Raw genomic sequence first — 17,684 nt, forward strand, 5'->3', positions numbered from 1 at the left:
TATTTACATTGGCATGTTTGCATATATATTTTTTTTCATTTTTCTGCAGTTTCATTTTTTCTAATCAAAGGCAGAAGCATTAGTCAACTGCTATCAAGTTTAAATTTATGAGTGGCATGTTTTTTTTACGTCATAGACTGTCAGTGAAGCGCTGACAGTAAATGGCTTATTTCATTTATGAAGCATATCATCTTTCGCTGTCATGGCAACACTTCCAAATTATTTTGATGTGTCTTTAGTAAAAAACAGATGCCAGGAAGTGGGCAGATAATTGTCATCTCACGTTGAATGCATGCCTACTCTGGTTGAGCATCAAGGAGACTTTAATAAGAAGCCTTAGTTTCAGGGTTTCCTATTTAAATTATTTGATAATAACATGATCCGTTTTTCATTACAGTCAAACACTGACCTCCTTGGCGTTCCCCACACTAAGAACTGAGATGGCACCCACTCACACTCAGTGTTATTTAGTCTGGGTGGGTGATCCCATCGACCGCCGTCCTGTTTATGAATCGTACTTACCCGTGGCTGACACTAGCACAACACTGCAGCGCGGTTTATATCCACTGTATTCTGGAAGGGTTTTGTGCACAAACAGCAGGCATGGTGATACAACAACGAACACCTGATGCTTCCGCTTTGCGCGTTCAGTTACAATACATGTCTGACTGAGAGGTTTCGTTTGAGACGTGTCTCATGATTGTACTTCCCGGTAACATTCCGGAGGACTTTCACAGTTTCATTCAACGCGACCAGAATAACATTTGTGGCGAAGACTTGACACAGACAGACATTTGATCGCAGATTTAAGCCTCTATGGAAACAATCTACACACCCGCTTCAGCTCTTTTCACATTCAAAATCACACGGTTTTGGTACAGGTGAAAAGACGTAAGGCACTTTGCATATAAAAAAAGATCTATCAAGCGCAACAATAAAGCGATTCAAAAAGGAGTGAGAGATCGGGAAAACACAAAACTGCAGACCGTAAACACATGTCCAACGTGTAGTACAAGAACTCGCGGGGAATGAATGAATGAATGAATGATCTCCGAAGCCAAAAGACGTTTCCTTACCTCAGTATCGCCCAAGTCACACAGGACTACAAGGGAATCAACGGCGTGTATCCGCACAGCGAAGTGAAACACGTTCTGCCCGCCGTCATCTTCAATTTTCGGATCAGCTGATTCATTTAACAGCTCAGCAACCAAGTCTGATTTATTGTAGAATACGGCCCAGTGTAATGCCGTTCTCCCAAGCTGATCTCGATGGTTCAAGGCGGCACCAGCGGCTATCAGTCGCCTGCAGCATAGTATATATTCGTTCTTGGTAGCATCCTTCGCCATTCGCGATCCCTGTACGCACTGAATAAGCGGAGTTGCTCCGTCATTTGACGTGCAGTTGATGTCCACTTTAGTACCATTTTTCTTGAGAAATTTATCCAAAGCTTTCTTTTTCCCTGAATGAGCCGTAAATAGTAGCTCGTCTTCAAGATTCATCGCTATTACCCATCAAGACTACATACCGGCCGTTGAAACAAGTGTGACGGGGATGGCTGTTTGTTTGGCTCCGATACGATATTTACTAGATCGATATCTGAGTGACGACCACAACGAGGCTAACCATTCCACGTGACTTTTCCAGGTTGCCCCTTAGCGGAATGTTTGTAATCCAGGATAATTGAATATCCAGTTGCTGTATGTGACTCTCTCTCTCTCTCTCTCTCTCTCTCTCTCTCTCTCTCTCTCTCCGCGACATTTTCTATTCTGAATATTTTTAGCGACGATATATAGGCCTAAGCTTACTTTCGTTGGCAATTAGTCCCACCCCGGGGGCCCGGTTTACAATTGTTTTCCGGAACTTAATTTCAACCCGGATTTAAACTAATCATACATGGTTACCAGGGGAAACTACGACTAATTTTTGTACTTACTTTACTAGAGAGGAGATACCGACAGAGAACGAGCAAGACTGGTGACGGCGCCATCGTTCCATGGAAGTTTAGTTTTATTGTGAAGGACTAAGCTTATGGTTTAGTTTTGTAGTCTGTATTAAATAATTTAAATCTAAATAAATAATTTTCTCAACAAAATCGATCATTCAAATGAAACACACCGAATCTTATTTTCCTTCTAACAAAGACAAGGTTCAGCATTTAATAAAAACCCCACAGATCATACTCATACCTAGCCTAGATTCTATTCGTCCGCTTGCCTCCGTACCTCCGACGTGACATTACATAAACTAAGAAATACCTATCTAGTTAGTTATTAGTCGCTATTTTTTCTTGCAAAGGCCTAAATGAACAGCGTTAATCTTATTCATAAACTTTCATTTCTACAAAAGGAAACGTAAACATTTATAAGCAATTACTATGACTCTTATTATTATTGTTGTTATTGTTATTGTTGTTGTTTTTGTTGTTATCCGATAAAGTAAAGTTTACTCTTATTTTAATGGATATTCGACTTGCACATTATTGTGGAGAATTCTCGTAATTGAAGTGCTGACATTTTGTTTTCTTTTGTGGTTTTCTATCAACTCTACTACCCAGAAACATTGTTGCATCAAGAAGGCATTACAGACGTGTCGACTTTGACGACAAGTAAGCCTATTTTATATTTCTTTTCTTTAAAACGTGTAAGCCAATAGCACATAAATCTCTGAACCTCTGACTATATAGAGTACCGGAATTAAAAGTGGCGAGACCGGGAGTGGGCCTGCGAAGTCCAGGGATCGTCACCCTAAATTTGAAAACTGAAAGGGGCGGGGGTCATGTAATTTGCAAACGGCACAGAGAGGAGGGGGTCACATGATGTTCATAAGTATCCATCCCATCAAAAAGCAGCTTCAGTGTACAAAAATATTCTGGGAAATAAATATGATTAGCTGAATGATTCCATGCTCTGAAGTCATTTAACTGTTATCTGAATAAAAGTATATGTATTATCTGTCATATATGAAGATCTTGCCTTGGCAAATCTATACAGGCTGTCTTCTTATAAATTGAGCTCGCAGAGGGCAATGAACAATTCCTATCAACCATTGGCTGTGATAAGGCAGTGATTAGGTGCAAGCTATGTTAAACTGAAACCTTGCTTGCATTGAAGGATCCCCTTGAACTGTCGCATAGTACTACTGTTGATATCTGACCAATTTCAGGTTCAGGAAAGAAATGTACAAAACTTAATCTGGATAAATAAACACAAATGGAATGTAGGCCTATTAAAATAAAAAGTTTCAATGTCTTTGTTTTAATGACAATTAGCAACGAGGAAGAAATATATAAATATAAAATTATTTATTCTAACTCTTAAAATAAATATAAAATATGCTTAGGCCTATCCTTCAGGTAGCATTCTGGTGCAGCGACAGTGGCACAGACTCAGAGCTTTTTGCCGAGGAAGAGGATGATGATGTTGTGGTCAATGAAATTGGCAGCAACACAAGAACTTTTTGAAACTTCCGAGACACTGTACAGTGTATACAAGTTTTGGAAGAAGAGCAGGATCTTGGAAAAAATCTCTTTTCCACTGATGTTATATTGTATCTGTGCACCGGTCTGACCGGTAAAAGCCACTGTTATCATTCAAAATGGATCAATACTTACCCAAACAATTGGCGGCGGGGTCATGCAATTGTTGTCATCTTAAAAAGAGGGTTATCAGTTTCGGGGGGGGGGGGCAAAGGGGGTTTCACTTATTTTTACTGGTGCACTGATGCACGCCTATAAAACTGAACGCTCCCTAATGTTTTCAAATTCCATACCTAACTCCTCATGCAATTTAGAGTTCAGCTGAACTTTGACCTGTACGCATTATGGAAGTTTCGAAACTTTTATGTACAGTTAAGGGACTGGTCAGTTTTTTCGGCCTGGGGGGGGCGGGGTGGATTATATTTTGCCGACGTCTAAAAGTGGCTGACCCCCCTATTCCAAATTTCGAAAACAGGGTGACCCCCCCCCCCACACGCGATATTTTACATACATTTATAGTTTAACAGTCATTCTGTGTTTTAATGAAATTGTTGACATGTCAGTTGTAAGATAGGAATTTCAAAGTGTCAATCTTAAAGTTTGAATACAGTACATTTTGAATGAGCTGTGAATGTATTTCACACTTTCTATGCTTAACCAGATGTCCTGAATTGTTGTACAGAAATGGATGTCAATCATTAATATCAAACAGGAAAAAGCAGTAAATCAAAAACTTTGATGGGTGTTAAGACTTGCCAGCCATCCAATTAAATCTCCTGAGGAGCCATAGAGAGGCATTTTAGCCAAATCTGATGTGTGCATTGTCTGAGATGACCTTTTCTTGTAACATTGAAACCATAAAAGCACAGCTAATAATGACAAAATTTGCCTTTTTTAATTGTTATTTTGGTCATGAAAAAAGCATCATTGTACAGAAAACCTGAGACACAAAGGAAAACAGTTGCATCAATGAGAACGAAAGATATCTTGTCATTTTTCTATCTCTAAAATAAGTCACTGTATCAAATATATATTGTGAAATATTTGTGCATGTTGCTTTCTCATACTGAATTCTCATAGAGAGAACAGAAAAGTATCAGGAATTTGTCATGCTTTTCATATGAAATGCAGATTTCATAATGGTACACTTTCACTTAGCAAACATCAAGATATCTCTGGCATATATCTCTGATTTATTAAAGTATGGCGAGCGGAGAAAAATATGAAACATCCTGATATCTCTGATATATATGTCTTGTATATTAAAGTCATGCACAGGAAGGGCGTGCTGAAAATGTCTGATATATTAAAGTAATGTGCTCGAAGAGCACGCTGAAAAATATTGAACATACATATATCTCTGATATATGTATGCCTGATATGTTAAAGTTGGGTGTGCTGAAAAATATGTCTGATTATTAAAGTTACGCGCCCCAAGGGCGCGCCGAAAAATGCAACTGGATGAAATTTGTGGCTGACACGATGCATTTTAGGCAATAATGAGCCTGTGTCGAAATTCAAAAACACACTGACCCCCCCCCCTTCCTATTGGGCATTTCAAAAACATGGTGACCCCCGCTTTCACCAAAGTCAAAAACAGGGTGACCCCCCCTTAATCCACCGGCCCCCAGGCCGAAGAAACTGGCCAGTCCCTAAAAGGAAAACCATTATAGGTATCCGGGAGGGGACCGAAGGTTTTGAAGGACATATGCAGGCCAGATGACGAGAAAAAAATTCCAAGCAATAGAAAGACCAAAAAAATCAGAGGAGGTTTAAAAAGAAATTTACCTAATGCATCAAACCTGATAACGTATCTGATATATCAGGAAAAAGTAGTTACACCATGTTGCATATGCAATACTGCTAGTGCCAGAAAAAAACTGGCTGTAATGTTGTCATTGTCAAATCTGTGAAAAGGAGATAAATTAATAATGACTATACGCCTCAATTATTTAGTTGAAACAAAAACCATTTAATAATCCCTTACATTCATAAATGTGAACACTTATTTACCCTTGTTCCTCCAACGCCTCCAAACGAAGTTATTTCAAACAAAGTGACGACGATCTATGCGAACCGGCGATATTCTAAACCTTGCCTTGCTGGTACAGTTGGCAGCTACAAAAAGGAGCTACAATGCCCGCCATAGGATTCATGCAAAAAATATTACATGTGACACTTTGTGTTGTGTTGTGCACGGTATTAGAGGGACTGGTACTGTATGCTATACAGTAAATGGCAGAAAAAATGTGGGAGTGAATTTATGTTTGTAGATTAGGGCCTACCGTGACTTTGTAGATGGTAGTTGTGTTTACGTGTAGCAAATACAGATCGAATGATTGTTTCCTTCACTTGCAGAATATTGTCAAGTACGATGGGCCTGTTGTAGGTAAAATTTCAGTCCTCAAGTAAACAAAGAGATTTCTACGATGTTGAGTCTAGATAACTCGGTTGACAATTGACTAGGACAAATGTATTCAGTAATTTGTGTGAGTGAGGTGTAGCACTTGATTTCTGGTCAAACCATATGTATATATAGTTGGCAGTGTAGCTGTACTGCATGTTGCACCCACCCACTAAAACACTGACCCTCTCACATTAGAGCTACGATATTGCACCTATATAAACAAATAAGAACAGCTCATTTGTGTTTCAGCAAATACATATACGAATGTGATAGCCATTGCATGCTATGTGTATAGAGGGATAGCTAGAGGGAGATAGCTCCATACTTTGATCCGGGCTAGGCTGCGTCCACAAACACCTTTTAAGAGTATATTACGGGGGTCTCAATAATACCTTGGGTCTGACAGGAGATACGGGAAAATAATAATACCGCTGATTAGAAATATCATAATTCACCAATATTGAACAAAACTTACTGTAACCTGAAAATAAAGCTGTGTTCATAAATTAATATCTTTGAACCCGGGCGGGGGAGGGGGAAGAGAGAATCAAGAAAATGTTCACTGATTTTCTGAGTCCCCCCTGACAAACTCAAAAATATTTAAAGTACTCCCTTTCAACTGATGATAGTGTCCCCCCCCCCTCCCATTATACTAACATATATCTCAATTTTTTGCACAATGCAATATGCGTGTTACTTTTTCTTGTGAAAAAGTCAAAACTGATCAGTAGAAGAAACTAGGTGACTCCCCTCACCTGTCAAAACATTGTACCTGATGATTCTATGTATGCAAAGCTATATCTAGCATGGTATTTGAAACCATGTTCTCTAAAATATTGTATGTACAGAGCAAAGAGAGACAAATGGGCGGCCAGTTTGCTGTCGCCAGTGGGAAGAGGGGGCGTTGGGTATGAAAGATATTTGAATGAGAGAAACTTTCCGAAAAATGAACACATTTTGGAGAAATTTCATGTGTTTTTAGGCCTTGAGAACCGGGAGAGACACCTAGCCAAAGAGATACAGACCATGCACGATGTGTTCATATAAACTGACCTTCGAAAGAATAGCATACAGGAGACGTAATTAAGTCTGACTATAGTTTAGGGGTTTCTGGAACCTGAAAACACAAGTTACATTCTGCAGGTGCAGCTAACGGAGCTATTCATCGAAAAGGCTATTCCAGGAGCAATTTTGAGGGCAGGGAATTTTAATTTTGCTAGGGCAGGGGACATGTTTTTAGGTGGTAGGGAGCAAATTTTAGGGTTCTTTTGTAGGGCAGGGCGGATATCGGTTGATTGTCCTGGGGACAGGGCTTGGCGAAAAACTTTTTGAGGGGAATTGTTTCCAGGGCAGGGGAAATTGGCATTTTTTTTCGCCACGGGGCGAGGGAGCTTCAAAAGTTCACAGTGGGGAGGGGAAACAGGCAAAAATAAGAAATGAAGTTTGAGTGTGGGAGGGTAAGTCGAAAAATTTCTGTGGGAGGGCAAATTATGAACAGCTAATTAATTACCCTCTTGACTTAAAATTAGTCAGTTCACATTACTTGTCATGCACAATATATCTTATCATAGTAAGGACCTTTTTAAAAGTGCATTGTTCGTTGGCTGCACCTGATTCTGAACAAGATGGTACGGCTACGTAATTTACAGTATGTAAGACAGCCCTGATTAATTTCCGACAAAAGAAGCAATTTGGGGTGATCTCGATTGTACTGTGCTCTTGATTATCTTGTTTCATCGGAGAATATCCATCGTGTGTTGTTTTTAAGTGATTCTTTCGTTTTTCTTCCTTCAATTCTTCTCCCGGCTCCTTCTCACTTACCCCCCGATCTGGGTACAGGTACTCTGGAGAGTTAAAACTACAAAGCACAAAGTCTAAAATTTGACGTAAAATCGGGGTTAAAAGTCGATATTTTGGCCCAAATAATGCCGTAAAAAACTCTACATTTCCTACAAAAAGATGGGTTTAAAACAGTCGATCAAAAGTCTACATTCACACAGGCCAATAAGGCATTCATAGCCAGAGCTAAATATTAATAATTATGAAATTTGAATGTTATAAAATAATCAATTTGGTATATGATTATGGTTGGGTGTTCCTTTCCGCTCTGCAATATCTGAAAAATCACTATATGGGTTGAGTTTCCCTTCCGCTCAGAGTGTACGAGTCAAAACTTGCTTGAAACATATATATGTGAACGAGGCCTTTAACGCATTGTAGGGTGGCACGAGGTTCTGGAAGATATTTGAATGTTTCTGCTGCTTTTGTTTGCGTTCTAGTGTTCTAGTATTCTCTCTTACGTCTATCGTTTGTATAATTTTTTTGAGGATCTATGGCTGACTTTGCCAGTCCTACACCGCAGCGTTATATTCATAATTAGTACTTTATTTCTTTAGAAATCACGAACATGGTACATAAAAAAGGAGAAAACTAAAAAAGTATTTCTGGTAAGGTCATGGAAATACTTCTATTTGAACTAGTCAAGTCTGTAACCCTAACAAATGTGATTATACTATAGCGAGTTCAAGTGTAACCGTATGAGAAACCTTTAAAAAAGCATAATAGTAGTTTACTAAATGTTAACTGCAAATTAACGACAAAGAAGATTACAATGCTTAATGCAATAAAATACAATACACAGTAAAATTACATGAGAAAGTACGCCTTTATCACAGCTGCAAATAATCTTTTATCTGAAATATTTTGACATGATTTGGTAGGGAGTTCAATGAAGTGTTGCAGCATATATACGTACAATTGTGTTTACTCTGTGTCAAATGAACTTTAGGAATAGAAAAATTGTCAAGAGAAGCAAAGCGGGTGGTATAATCATGGGGAATTAGATTTAGGTAATGATGTATATCATGGGCAAAATGATCTTTACGCAGATCATATATGAACATCTAAGATTCAAAGTTGTTTGAACAAAATGGCAGAGGGAGCGCGGAAGAAAATGTAATCAGACGGACAAGTTTCTTTTGTAACAGGAGTATTGGCTCCAGATACGATCCGGAAGTAAATGCATTGCCTCATATTTCAATACAGTACGTAATATGCGGTAGAATGAGTGAATTATACAACAAAAGAAGGATATGTCTTGGTACATATTGCCTTAACTGAGAAATTAGACCAATTTTTGGGGGCTATAGCCTTTACAACTTTTTGAACATGAGACTTCCATGTGAGGTTCTCATCAAGTGAAACCCAAGGTAAATTGCTGACTGAACACTTTCTATGGGACATCCGTCAATTTCCACCCTGCCATGCACATTTACCTTTCTTCTCGATGTTTTAAAGATCATGAAGTTGGTCTTTTCAACACTGATAGTCAGCCTGTTAGCTTAGCACAAATCACAGACATTCTGGAAGTCTGAATTTATGTTCGCTAGATTGAGTTCATTGCCTTCCGAAAACTTAATATCATCAGCAAAAAGTCTAAAGTGAAAGGAGTTGCTACAGTTTGCAATGTCATTGATATAAATTAAAAACAGTATTGGGCCAAGAATAAACCCTTGTGGGATGCCACATTTTATTTCCCTATATGAAGATGACACATTGTCAATGCTGACAGACTGTTTTCGACAGGATAAATAACTTTCAAACCAGTGTATAAGGAATCCCTCTGATACCATAATGCTCCAATTTATGTATCAGGATGGTATGGTCGATGGTATCAAAAGCTTTTTTTAGGTCAATAAAAAGACCAAGTGTAGGATGACCGTTGTCCAGATGCTTTGATATATCAGAGACCAAGTCTACAAGTGTTAGCTTTGTACTAAATTTATTACGAAAACCAAACTGTGTGTCTAAAAGCATATTTTTAGTCTCTAGGTAATTCATAAACTGCTTATTGACTACTGATTCAAAGATTTTGCTAAGAATGGGGAGAACAGATATAGGTTTATAGTTACTGACTTCTTAGACGGTCCCTTTTTGAAAACTGGAGTTATCTTTGCTATTTTCAGTGCATCGGGAAATATAGCATGGGATAATTAACAGTTAATGGTGTGTGCAAGGGGACGGGAAATGATACTAGCAGCATCGACAACTCGTTTAGGGTGAATTTTATCGTAACCAACAGCTTTTTTATTTCATTTAGGACTTACTGTTCAGAAATAGGGCGAAAAAAGAACGAATTCTGATAGCGCCCACTGAGGTATCGTTTGTAATTCAAGGCAGAAGTAAACCTAGAAGCAAGATTTGGGCTAATGTTTGTAAAAAACCTGTTGAATTCATCTGCGCTGTCGGTGCTATCTGTCAAGACAACTGTATCGGGTGCAGACGAATTAATTTTACAGGGAGTAAGTTTCCTGGTACTTTTGTTCAAAATCTCATTAATTACTTGCCAGGTTTTGTTTGAATTGCCCTGGGCTAACATAAACTTATTTGAATAGTACCGTTTCTTTGCTATCCTAAGGACTTTTGTTAAACAATTTCGGTAGCTCCTATATTTATTTTTGTAATAGACACTTTTGGGATGGGTTTTCATACTCGGTCGTGTAAATAATTTGTTTGGTGGGTATAGACTTGAGAAGCCCCTTAGAAAGCCATGGTTTACGGATTTTGGGGTGACGGATAACTTCACTACGAAGGTGATTTTAAGCTGTATTAGAAAAAAATGTCTGCAAACAATGCATACGTATCATATTTGTCATCGCCAAAGAGCGATCACTCCACCGTTTGGCTGCAAGGGACTTGTGACAATCACGATCGTTTCTTCCTTCTCGAACAGTTCGTAAATCCTTGTGAACCGACCTACATGCATATTCATATTCTGTCAGCCAGTCACTAAGCAGTGTAGATACTATACAATTCATTGATACATGATGCTTGATTTTGACCTGTGGAATAAGTCTGCAATTCATAAAATGTCTCAATTCAACACGTCAGTTTATGGCCAGGTATACGGTTTTCTTTAGTTGGTCGAGTCGAACAAGACGCATGTTGAAATATGACTGAAAACTGAGCCAATCATAAAATATTCCTGTGAGTCCGAGATGAGAGTCTTGACAAATTGTTGTGTTTAACTGTTGGAAAATACATATGTAACTGGAAAACTATTCTAGGTGTTTTAGATGTAGTACTCTTTGGATATAGTAAATGCATGTATCTCAAACATGTCAAATTGTAGATACATGCAATTCCGTTACCTCAAGCTCAAAAGACTTAGTATTTTCAACTGGAGAGAAGTCTTTGGCCGTCTGGTCATCTTTCTTGTCATCCTTCTTGTCATCTTTCTTGTCGTCTTTTTCGCTTTTTGGCAACCTCAACGCCGCTATCAAGTGCAATAAACCACCGAGCACATTCGCTGACCCAATTATCGAAAACGCAACTTTGTAATTTTTGGTGATGTCATACAAAAACCCTGAAAGATGAAGAAATTAACGTCACAAATATGAATTTTTTCTTGAACTATCACAGATTCGACGTTTTCCAACAATCCTCATATGGAAGTGTATTCGTATACCATTTTTCGTAGCACACAATGTCGTAATTGCGAGTGTTAAATATCTGTAATTACGGGATTTGTCGTTCTCGTGATGAGATATTTCTTTAATTCATGATGATTACGAGGGTTCTCGGAATGCAATCAATAATACATATACAGCAGGAGAACGAAATCGAAACTCAGGATTGCTATCGATTTAAAAATAATAATTACTAGAATTGAAATATTGCAGTTTTCAGATTGACAAACTCGTCATATCAAAAACTGAAATCTCGTAATTACCAGACTGAATCGAAGACTTGTTAAACGAGATATTGTCATGCCTTATATAAAAAGATGGCCCCCAACCACCAGTCCATGGATATAATTTAAACATGTTCATTTTTCAAATGATGTGGATCCTACGGTCGGTTGATCTTTTCCATTATATCTCGGAGAGTCTACGACCCGAGTAAAACTGCAGAAGTAGCAAACTATCCGCTAGCTTGACTGGATTATTTATTTATTGCCACAAATGTGATGTAAATCCTATATTTACAAGCAAGCAATAAAATATTATTATTATTAATGTTTTCCATGGGCTCGTTCATGAAATAGGTGTGTACCTTATTACATGCCTCGATATGCGTGCAAATCAGTGCATTGATTTGAATAGGAACATACGGGGAGTTAGCGGGCAGGTGAACGATATACTGACCGGTTTCCATGGTTACCCGGTCCAGTGAAGCCCTTCGACGTTTTCGACGTCAAAGTAGACGTTAGATGTAAAATATCCATGCGCGCACAGTGCACTGCTATTTTGACTTTCGTTAAAATCTGTTTGATGCTGGTCGATAATGGTAAAATTGTTTGAAAAATGCCATGCATGTAACTAAATATCATATAGCATTAACTGTGAGGAGGCATGTAATAAAAATATTATTGCCTGAATACATGGGTTTATGTGCCCTCGCAGCAGGAGACAATTTGCCCTCCTGGCGTCGGGCAAATTGTCACCTGCTCTCAGGCACATAAACCCATGTTTTCAGGCAATAATATATAATATTGGACTATGTCTTTCAAAAATATAATCCCAGCATTAATATCACCATATAACTTTTCCTTCGCCATTACTGTCTTTGTAAAAGGGTCGAACGAACATGTTCAACAAGGTTCTTCCTTATGCTGCTAGGTCAAAATGGGAAGGGACCTGTATTCACACTCACCTCCAAGCGGCGGACCAGTGACGTATCCAATACCGGAGAAGAACAGAGTTAATCCAACGGCCATGGTGTAATTTTGCCCTGTAATTCTATTGACAAGCAGCCAAAGGCTCGGGGCGTAGAAACCTTGACCAAGGCCGATAATAGTGCAGGCAATGACCATGATGATGAACGTTGATGAGAACGGAAAACATATGAAGAAAGTAGCTGGTATCCACGTGGACAGTGTCGGCATGAATTTACGCGAGTCGCGTAGACACGGGAGGTCCATGCAAGCTGCAGACAAAAGTCTGGCGACAAGCGATGCGATCCCTACCGATGACATCAGTAGGGAAGCCGACATGCTAGAAATGCCCCTTCCAATGGCACACGGAACAATCAACAAGGCTGTGCATGCAAATGACATGGCACTGAGACCCTCTCCAAGAATTACGAAAATAAAACTTTTTGTTCTGCAGACAAAGCCATAGCCAAGGCGTTCGCCAAGTGAAACTTTGCCAGAGTGCTTCTTGCAGTTTGGCTCAGGAGATTTTGATTTTTGGATGAAACCTTTTCGGGTCTTCTTCCTCTTGATTAACGGTAATGGTCATCTCAATTGGGGGAATCAAAACAGCGCACACAAAGAGGTTTGCATTGATTGCAGACAATACCATAAAACATCCTCTCCACCCGTAAGAGTCCAGAAGAAATTGGTTGAGAGGCGAGAACCCCATGTAGCCAACGCCGATCCCCATGAGCGCTAGAGAACTAGCCAGACCAAGGTATCTTTTGAAGTAGATGCCAAGCACAGAAAATATGGGTGCATAAACCATTCCATGGCCAAAACCTGTAGAGTAAGAACAAATTCAATTATAAAGAGGTGAAGTTCACAGTACGGTATATCCATGGCCAATTTTGCGAATAACCAGAGAATCACGGGAGACCACAAAGGATAGCTGCTGTAAAGGACTATACTGCAGGCTGTGTGTATGAAATAACGTAAAACGTTTTGTCGGGTTGAAAAGTCGTCGAGCACTAAAACTTGACTTTTATACCAAATCATGGTTTGACATAAACCCTTCCTAGGTAACTACTTCCATTACATTGGTCATAACACACAGACAGACACAAAGACATACACACATACACACACACACACACACACACACACACACAGATACATACATAGTCTCTGAACTCCCCTTACCGACTAGAATTCCATAGGAAAACCAAAGGTAATAGATACTGGTGGCGAATGAACTTGTGATGAGACCCAAAGATGAGACAAGACCCCCAGCAGCAACCACTGTACGAGTTCCATACTTGTCAAGAAAACTGCTGAACGGAGCTGGTGAAAGATGTACAGGTGACAGGTCACAATATCTTGGTCACAGACAGTAAACGTTTTTGTGATATTTGCGCTATTGTACAAACACTGAATCTCCCCATGTTCGTTGTACAATAAAAGATTTTCAATGACGGTAGTTATTCGAAAGAATCTGTATGACTTAAAATCACATATACCGCTCATCTGGCACAACAAAGCATGTATAGAAACATTTTTGACAAGTAAATGAGATACATTGCAGGGCTGTAGCCGTTTCTGTACTGTCAATATGTAAATTTATTGAAATTACCGAATAGCTACCTAACCTTAGATAGTTTTTGCCCCCTAACCCTTGGCAATTTGGTTATGCTACGACCCTGCATTGTATCAGAACACCCACGCCAGGGAGAAGTGAAAAAGCATGGCAATATTCATCATTCTTGTCAAATCATCCAATAATGACAATATGGCAACGCTTTTTACCGTACTGTACACATACTTGTAATGTACATCATCACATGTAGATCGACCGTCGGCCGTCTAGATGTTTGAATTTTGCACGATTTCTCCTTAATAGAAAGAAAACGACGACGCAGTCACTAATTACTGAACATCCACACCGAAATGATTGTCAAGCCTCAATAGCATTACTAACTTGTTATCAATTTCAATACCCTGTGACGAACACTGAAATCTTTACAATTCCTTCCAATTTCATCTGTCTACCATCATTAGTACAACATTTTCAACTTTCAAAGCTTGTTTAAAGTATAATGCAGCTCGAGGACAGATATTCGGACTCTCAAACTTTTACATACTTTTCGGTCTACCACTTGTTAGGAATAAGCTTCATTTTTAAGACCATGGAATATTACAGTTTTTTTTTATCATCGAAAGTTAGATTTTTTCCCCATGGAGTTAATAAAAGAATGTCGGTTATATCGAATTTCAAGAGTCAGTATATATTGAGTTATTTGTTTCTCTAGTGTCAAATTTTACATGGGGACCCCGTAGTTTTACTTTTGAGTTCGAAAGAACGATTTTAAGTTTCCTACTGAAAATTTGAGCAAAAGTTTAAGTGTCTAAATTTCGACTCGAGGGGTACTAACTACTTTTAACAATTATCATATTTCTTTGCGCAGCTTTTTGAAGAGGGGTGGGGGCTAACGGCTGTGCAATAAGCGCGTTGAAAATGAAGTTGACTTGGTAAAACACGAAAAGAATGTTAATGAAGTTAAAAAAGTAATGGATGGTCTCACCTACAAAACAGCACAGGCTGATAGCAACGGAGAATATGGTCGACACTTCTACCAGGTCTGCCTCAAAGTAACTTGTCAGTGGCGGTATCATGACACCGGTGGCAAACATACACCCGGCATTCAATGTTTGTGAAACGAAGTTAGCCAACACCACTAGCCAACCACACCCACCGTCGGGTGGGTTCTTTAATTTTCGTTTTGATGTCATCTCTACCTGAACACATGAAACAATGAGTCGATGAAGTAAGGGTTGACAGATATCATTAATTGAAATGCTCATATTCCTCAATGATATTCGTTTACGCGAAGTTAATCAATGAGCATTGACACCCCCCCCCGAAGTGTTGTAAAACTAAACCCCCTGCTATCCATCGACCCCCCGGTCAAAACTGAAAGTTCCCAAAGTTTGATTCACGTGGTACAAATTTCAAATTTCGCTTTGCTGTCAACATCGCACAATTAGATGTTTCGCCATTAACGTCTCTATTCGTATTCGGGAAAACCAACTACAATTTAGCATTTTACCCGGTTCGGAATTTATAATTGCATTTATTGATTAAAAATAAGGTTGGCCATAAAGATTGTGCGCTGAACGTGTTATTCTTAATTCAGAAATACAGCGCTAAGAAAACACATCAAAGATCGAAATGTGGTCCAGTTTCAATGTAAATGGTCACGTGAACAGGTTAAATAATGAAATTTACCCATATTTCGACTTCCATTTTTTTTATTTCAGGGTGAAAAAATGGTTGGCCGAATAATGTCAGGGATTTATCTTCAATGTACATAGCAAGTTTCATCAACTTTGGTCTATTTTTTACATCCATGGTCAGGGCAATCCATTGTAAAAGTTCATCAAATATGCAAAATAGCAATTAACTCTCATATCACTCTTTAATATCTTACACGACAGATATATTCTCATCAAATCTCATCCGTTCTCAATGTATATCCGTTTTTACAAACTCATTGATAATGCAAATAAGCATCAGGTATGCAACCACACCAGTCAAATAGTACAGTTCTTGCCATTCCCAAACAGAATGTTTGTACACGATTTCATTCCAATCCTATCAGTTGTTCTTGAGATATCGCATCAACAGACAGACAGACAGACAGACAGACAGACAGAGACACCAGGCAGACAGACAGACAGACAGACATCGGTACAACATTATGCATAAGCCCACGTGCGTGTTTGTAAAAGAGTACGGCCTTTCGTATTCCCTTTGGTATCTTGATACATAAATACAATAGAAGAATGTGTGTAAACACATGAGCTAAACAAGGTGTGCCTGAAGAGCACGCCGACAATCATATGGGCGCCCGTGGAAGGAGGGGGCGCCGAAAATCAACATTAAAGACTTGAAGTAACTGTCCGTGCATTATTTTTTTACTTTATATCTGCTATTTTTATTTTTTGTTCCATTCTCGGTTGGATTTTTCTTCAAAGGCACCCTCTCGGATTTTTTTTTTCGGACACCAGCCCATGTGGAGTATTCTCCGATGTCTTCGAAATATGCAAAAAAGTAATGGCCTATATGACACCCTGGTTACGTCATGGCCTATATGACACCCTGGTTACGTCATGATCAAACCTAAGACAAATCCTACCTTGTTCCTGTAATTTCCCTTAAAATCACTGATTTGTTTTCTTTGGGAATCCTATTATATTTCCCTGCAATAAGTGGCTATATTATTTTTTAAGAATCGATCTCTTTAACTTTTCCCCAAAATCTTCCAAGCCACATTATAGCAACTTGAAATGGTCCACCCCTATCGGGTTCAATTCAAATACTCTACTGTCCCTAAATACTAGTAGAAATTTGCCTTCGGGCTCATTAAATACAGATTAAAATAGTACAAATCGCCAGAGCATACTGATAAATGAGATGCTGTTCTACAGTAAACAGACAGACAAACAATCAAACAAACAAAAACAGCAACACGGATGCAAAAAAATTAAACATTTGCAAACACCCGCAGTAGCTAAAAACCGACTGGAAGTTTGAAACAATTATTTGAGCTTAGAATTACGTAAGGCTTCGACTTATACAACAGGTGGTGTTCAATTTGTTGTTTCCAAGCCTGAATAGTGATGAAATATGAGGAATATTCCCGGTGTATTAATATAATACTTACAGGATATGTTAGCCAGTTTTCATTCCTGTATGTAGTAAAATCTTGATTGACTTTAGAACACCCTACATTCGAATCATAGTTAAGCAGGGACAGCAAAGCCGCCTGGGTAATCCCCTATGAACATCTTTCAGTCATGGCTAATATTTAACCTTTTGAGTCAAGGCCATGGCAGCTCCTTGTGATGATATGTTATTACCCATGATAAACCTACCATTGTAAGTGCCCTGGGAGCAATCCCCAAACCAGATTCTTCTGATGTCCGCCTCATACATGATTGCAGTCAACCGGAGGGTAGCTCTCTTAATGACTATGCCTTCCTTGATTCCTTTCAATATCAAACAATAGATGATGCCATCCGCCTCATCACACCTGGTTGCTTCCTTGCTAAAGTTGATTTGAAGTCAGCTTACAGGTCAGTCAAAATCCATCCGTCTAATTTCCCTG

At 38.9% G+C, this 17,684-nt stretch overlaps 2 protein-coding genes across 2 annotated transcripts in view; both read right to left on the bottom strand.

Annotated features, from left to right (window-relative positions):
• Positions 1 to 1,609, bottom strand: part of LOC139149010 (inversin-A-like) — a 47,624-nt gene extending 46,015 nt beyond the window's left edge. The window contains exon 1 of the mRNA XM_070720502.1: positions 1,077 to 1,609. Coding sequence (XP_070576603.1) covers positions 1,077 to 1,499 — 423 coding nt within the window. The 5' untranslated portion in view covers positions 1,500 to 1,609. The remainder of the gene's footprint in view (positions 1 to 1,076) is intronic.
• Positions 1,610 to 8,246: 6,637 nt separating this feature from the next.
• LOC139148972 (monocarboxylate transporter 13-like) lies at positions 8,247 to 17,684 on the bottom strand. The gene is made up of 5 exons (XM_070720448.1): positions 17,241 to 17,684; positions 15,099 to 15,312; positions 13,720 to 13,860; positions 12,537 to 13,359; positions 8,247 to 11,247 (listed from the first exon to the last, which is right to left on the bottom strand). Exons 2-4 carry the CDS (start codon positions 15,304 to 15,306, stop codon positions 13,055 to 13,057), a joined length of 654 nt encoding a protein of 217 aa, XP_070576549.1. The 5' UTR covers positions 15,307 to 15,312; positions 17,241 to 17,684; the 3' UTR covers positions 8,247 to 11,247; positions 12,537 to 13,054.

Source organism: Ptychodera flava, chromosome 14 (genome assembly GCF_041260155.1).
Source record: "Ptychodera flava strain L36383 chromosome 14, AS_Pfla_20210202, whole genome shotgun sequence".
Classification (NCBI taxonomy): Eukaryota; Metazoa; Hemichordata; class Enteropneusta; family Ptychoderidae; genus Ptychodera; species Ptychodera flava.

What these genes read in the sequence shown, in the direction of transcription:
- LOC139148972 (XM_070720448.1), bottom strand. Translation starts at nt 15,306, where the DNA reads ATGACATCAAAACGAAAATTAAAGAACCCACCCGACGGTGGGTGTGGT. An exon ending in CAGCCTGTGCTGTTTTGTAG is followed by an intron (nt 13,861 to 15,098) that starts GTGAGACCATCC and finishes ATCTTTCACCAG; the next exon opens with CTCCGTTCAGCAGTTTTCTT. An exon ending in TTCCTATGGAATTCTAGTCG is followed by an intron (nt 13,360 to 13,719) that starts GTAAGGGGAGTT and finishes CTTACTCTACAG; the next exon opens with GTTTTGGCCATGGAATGGTT.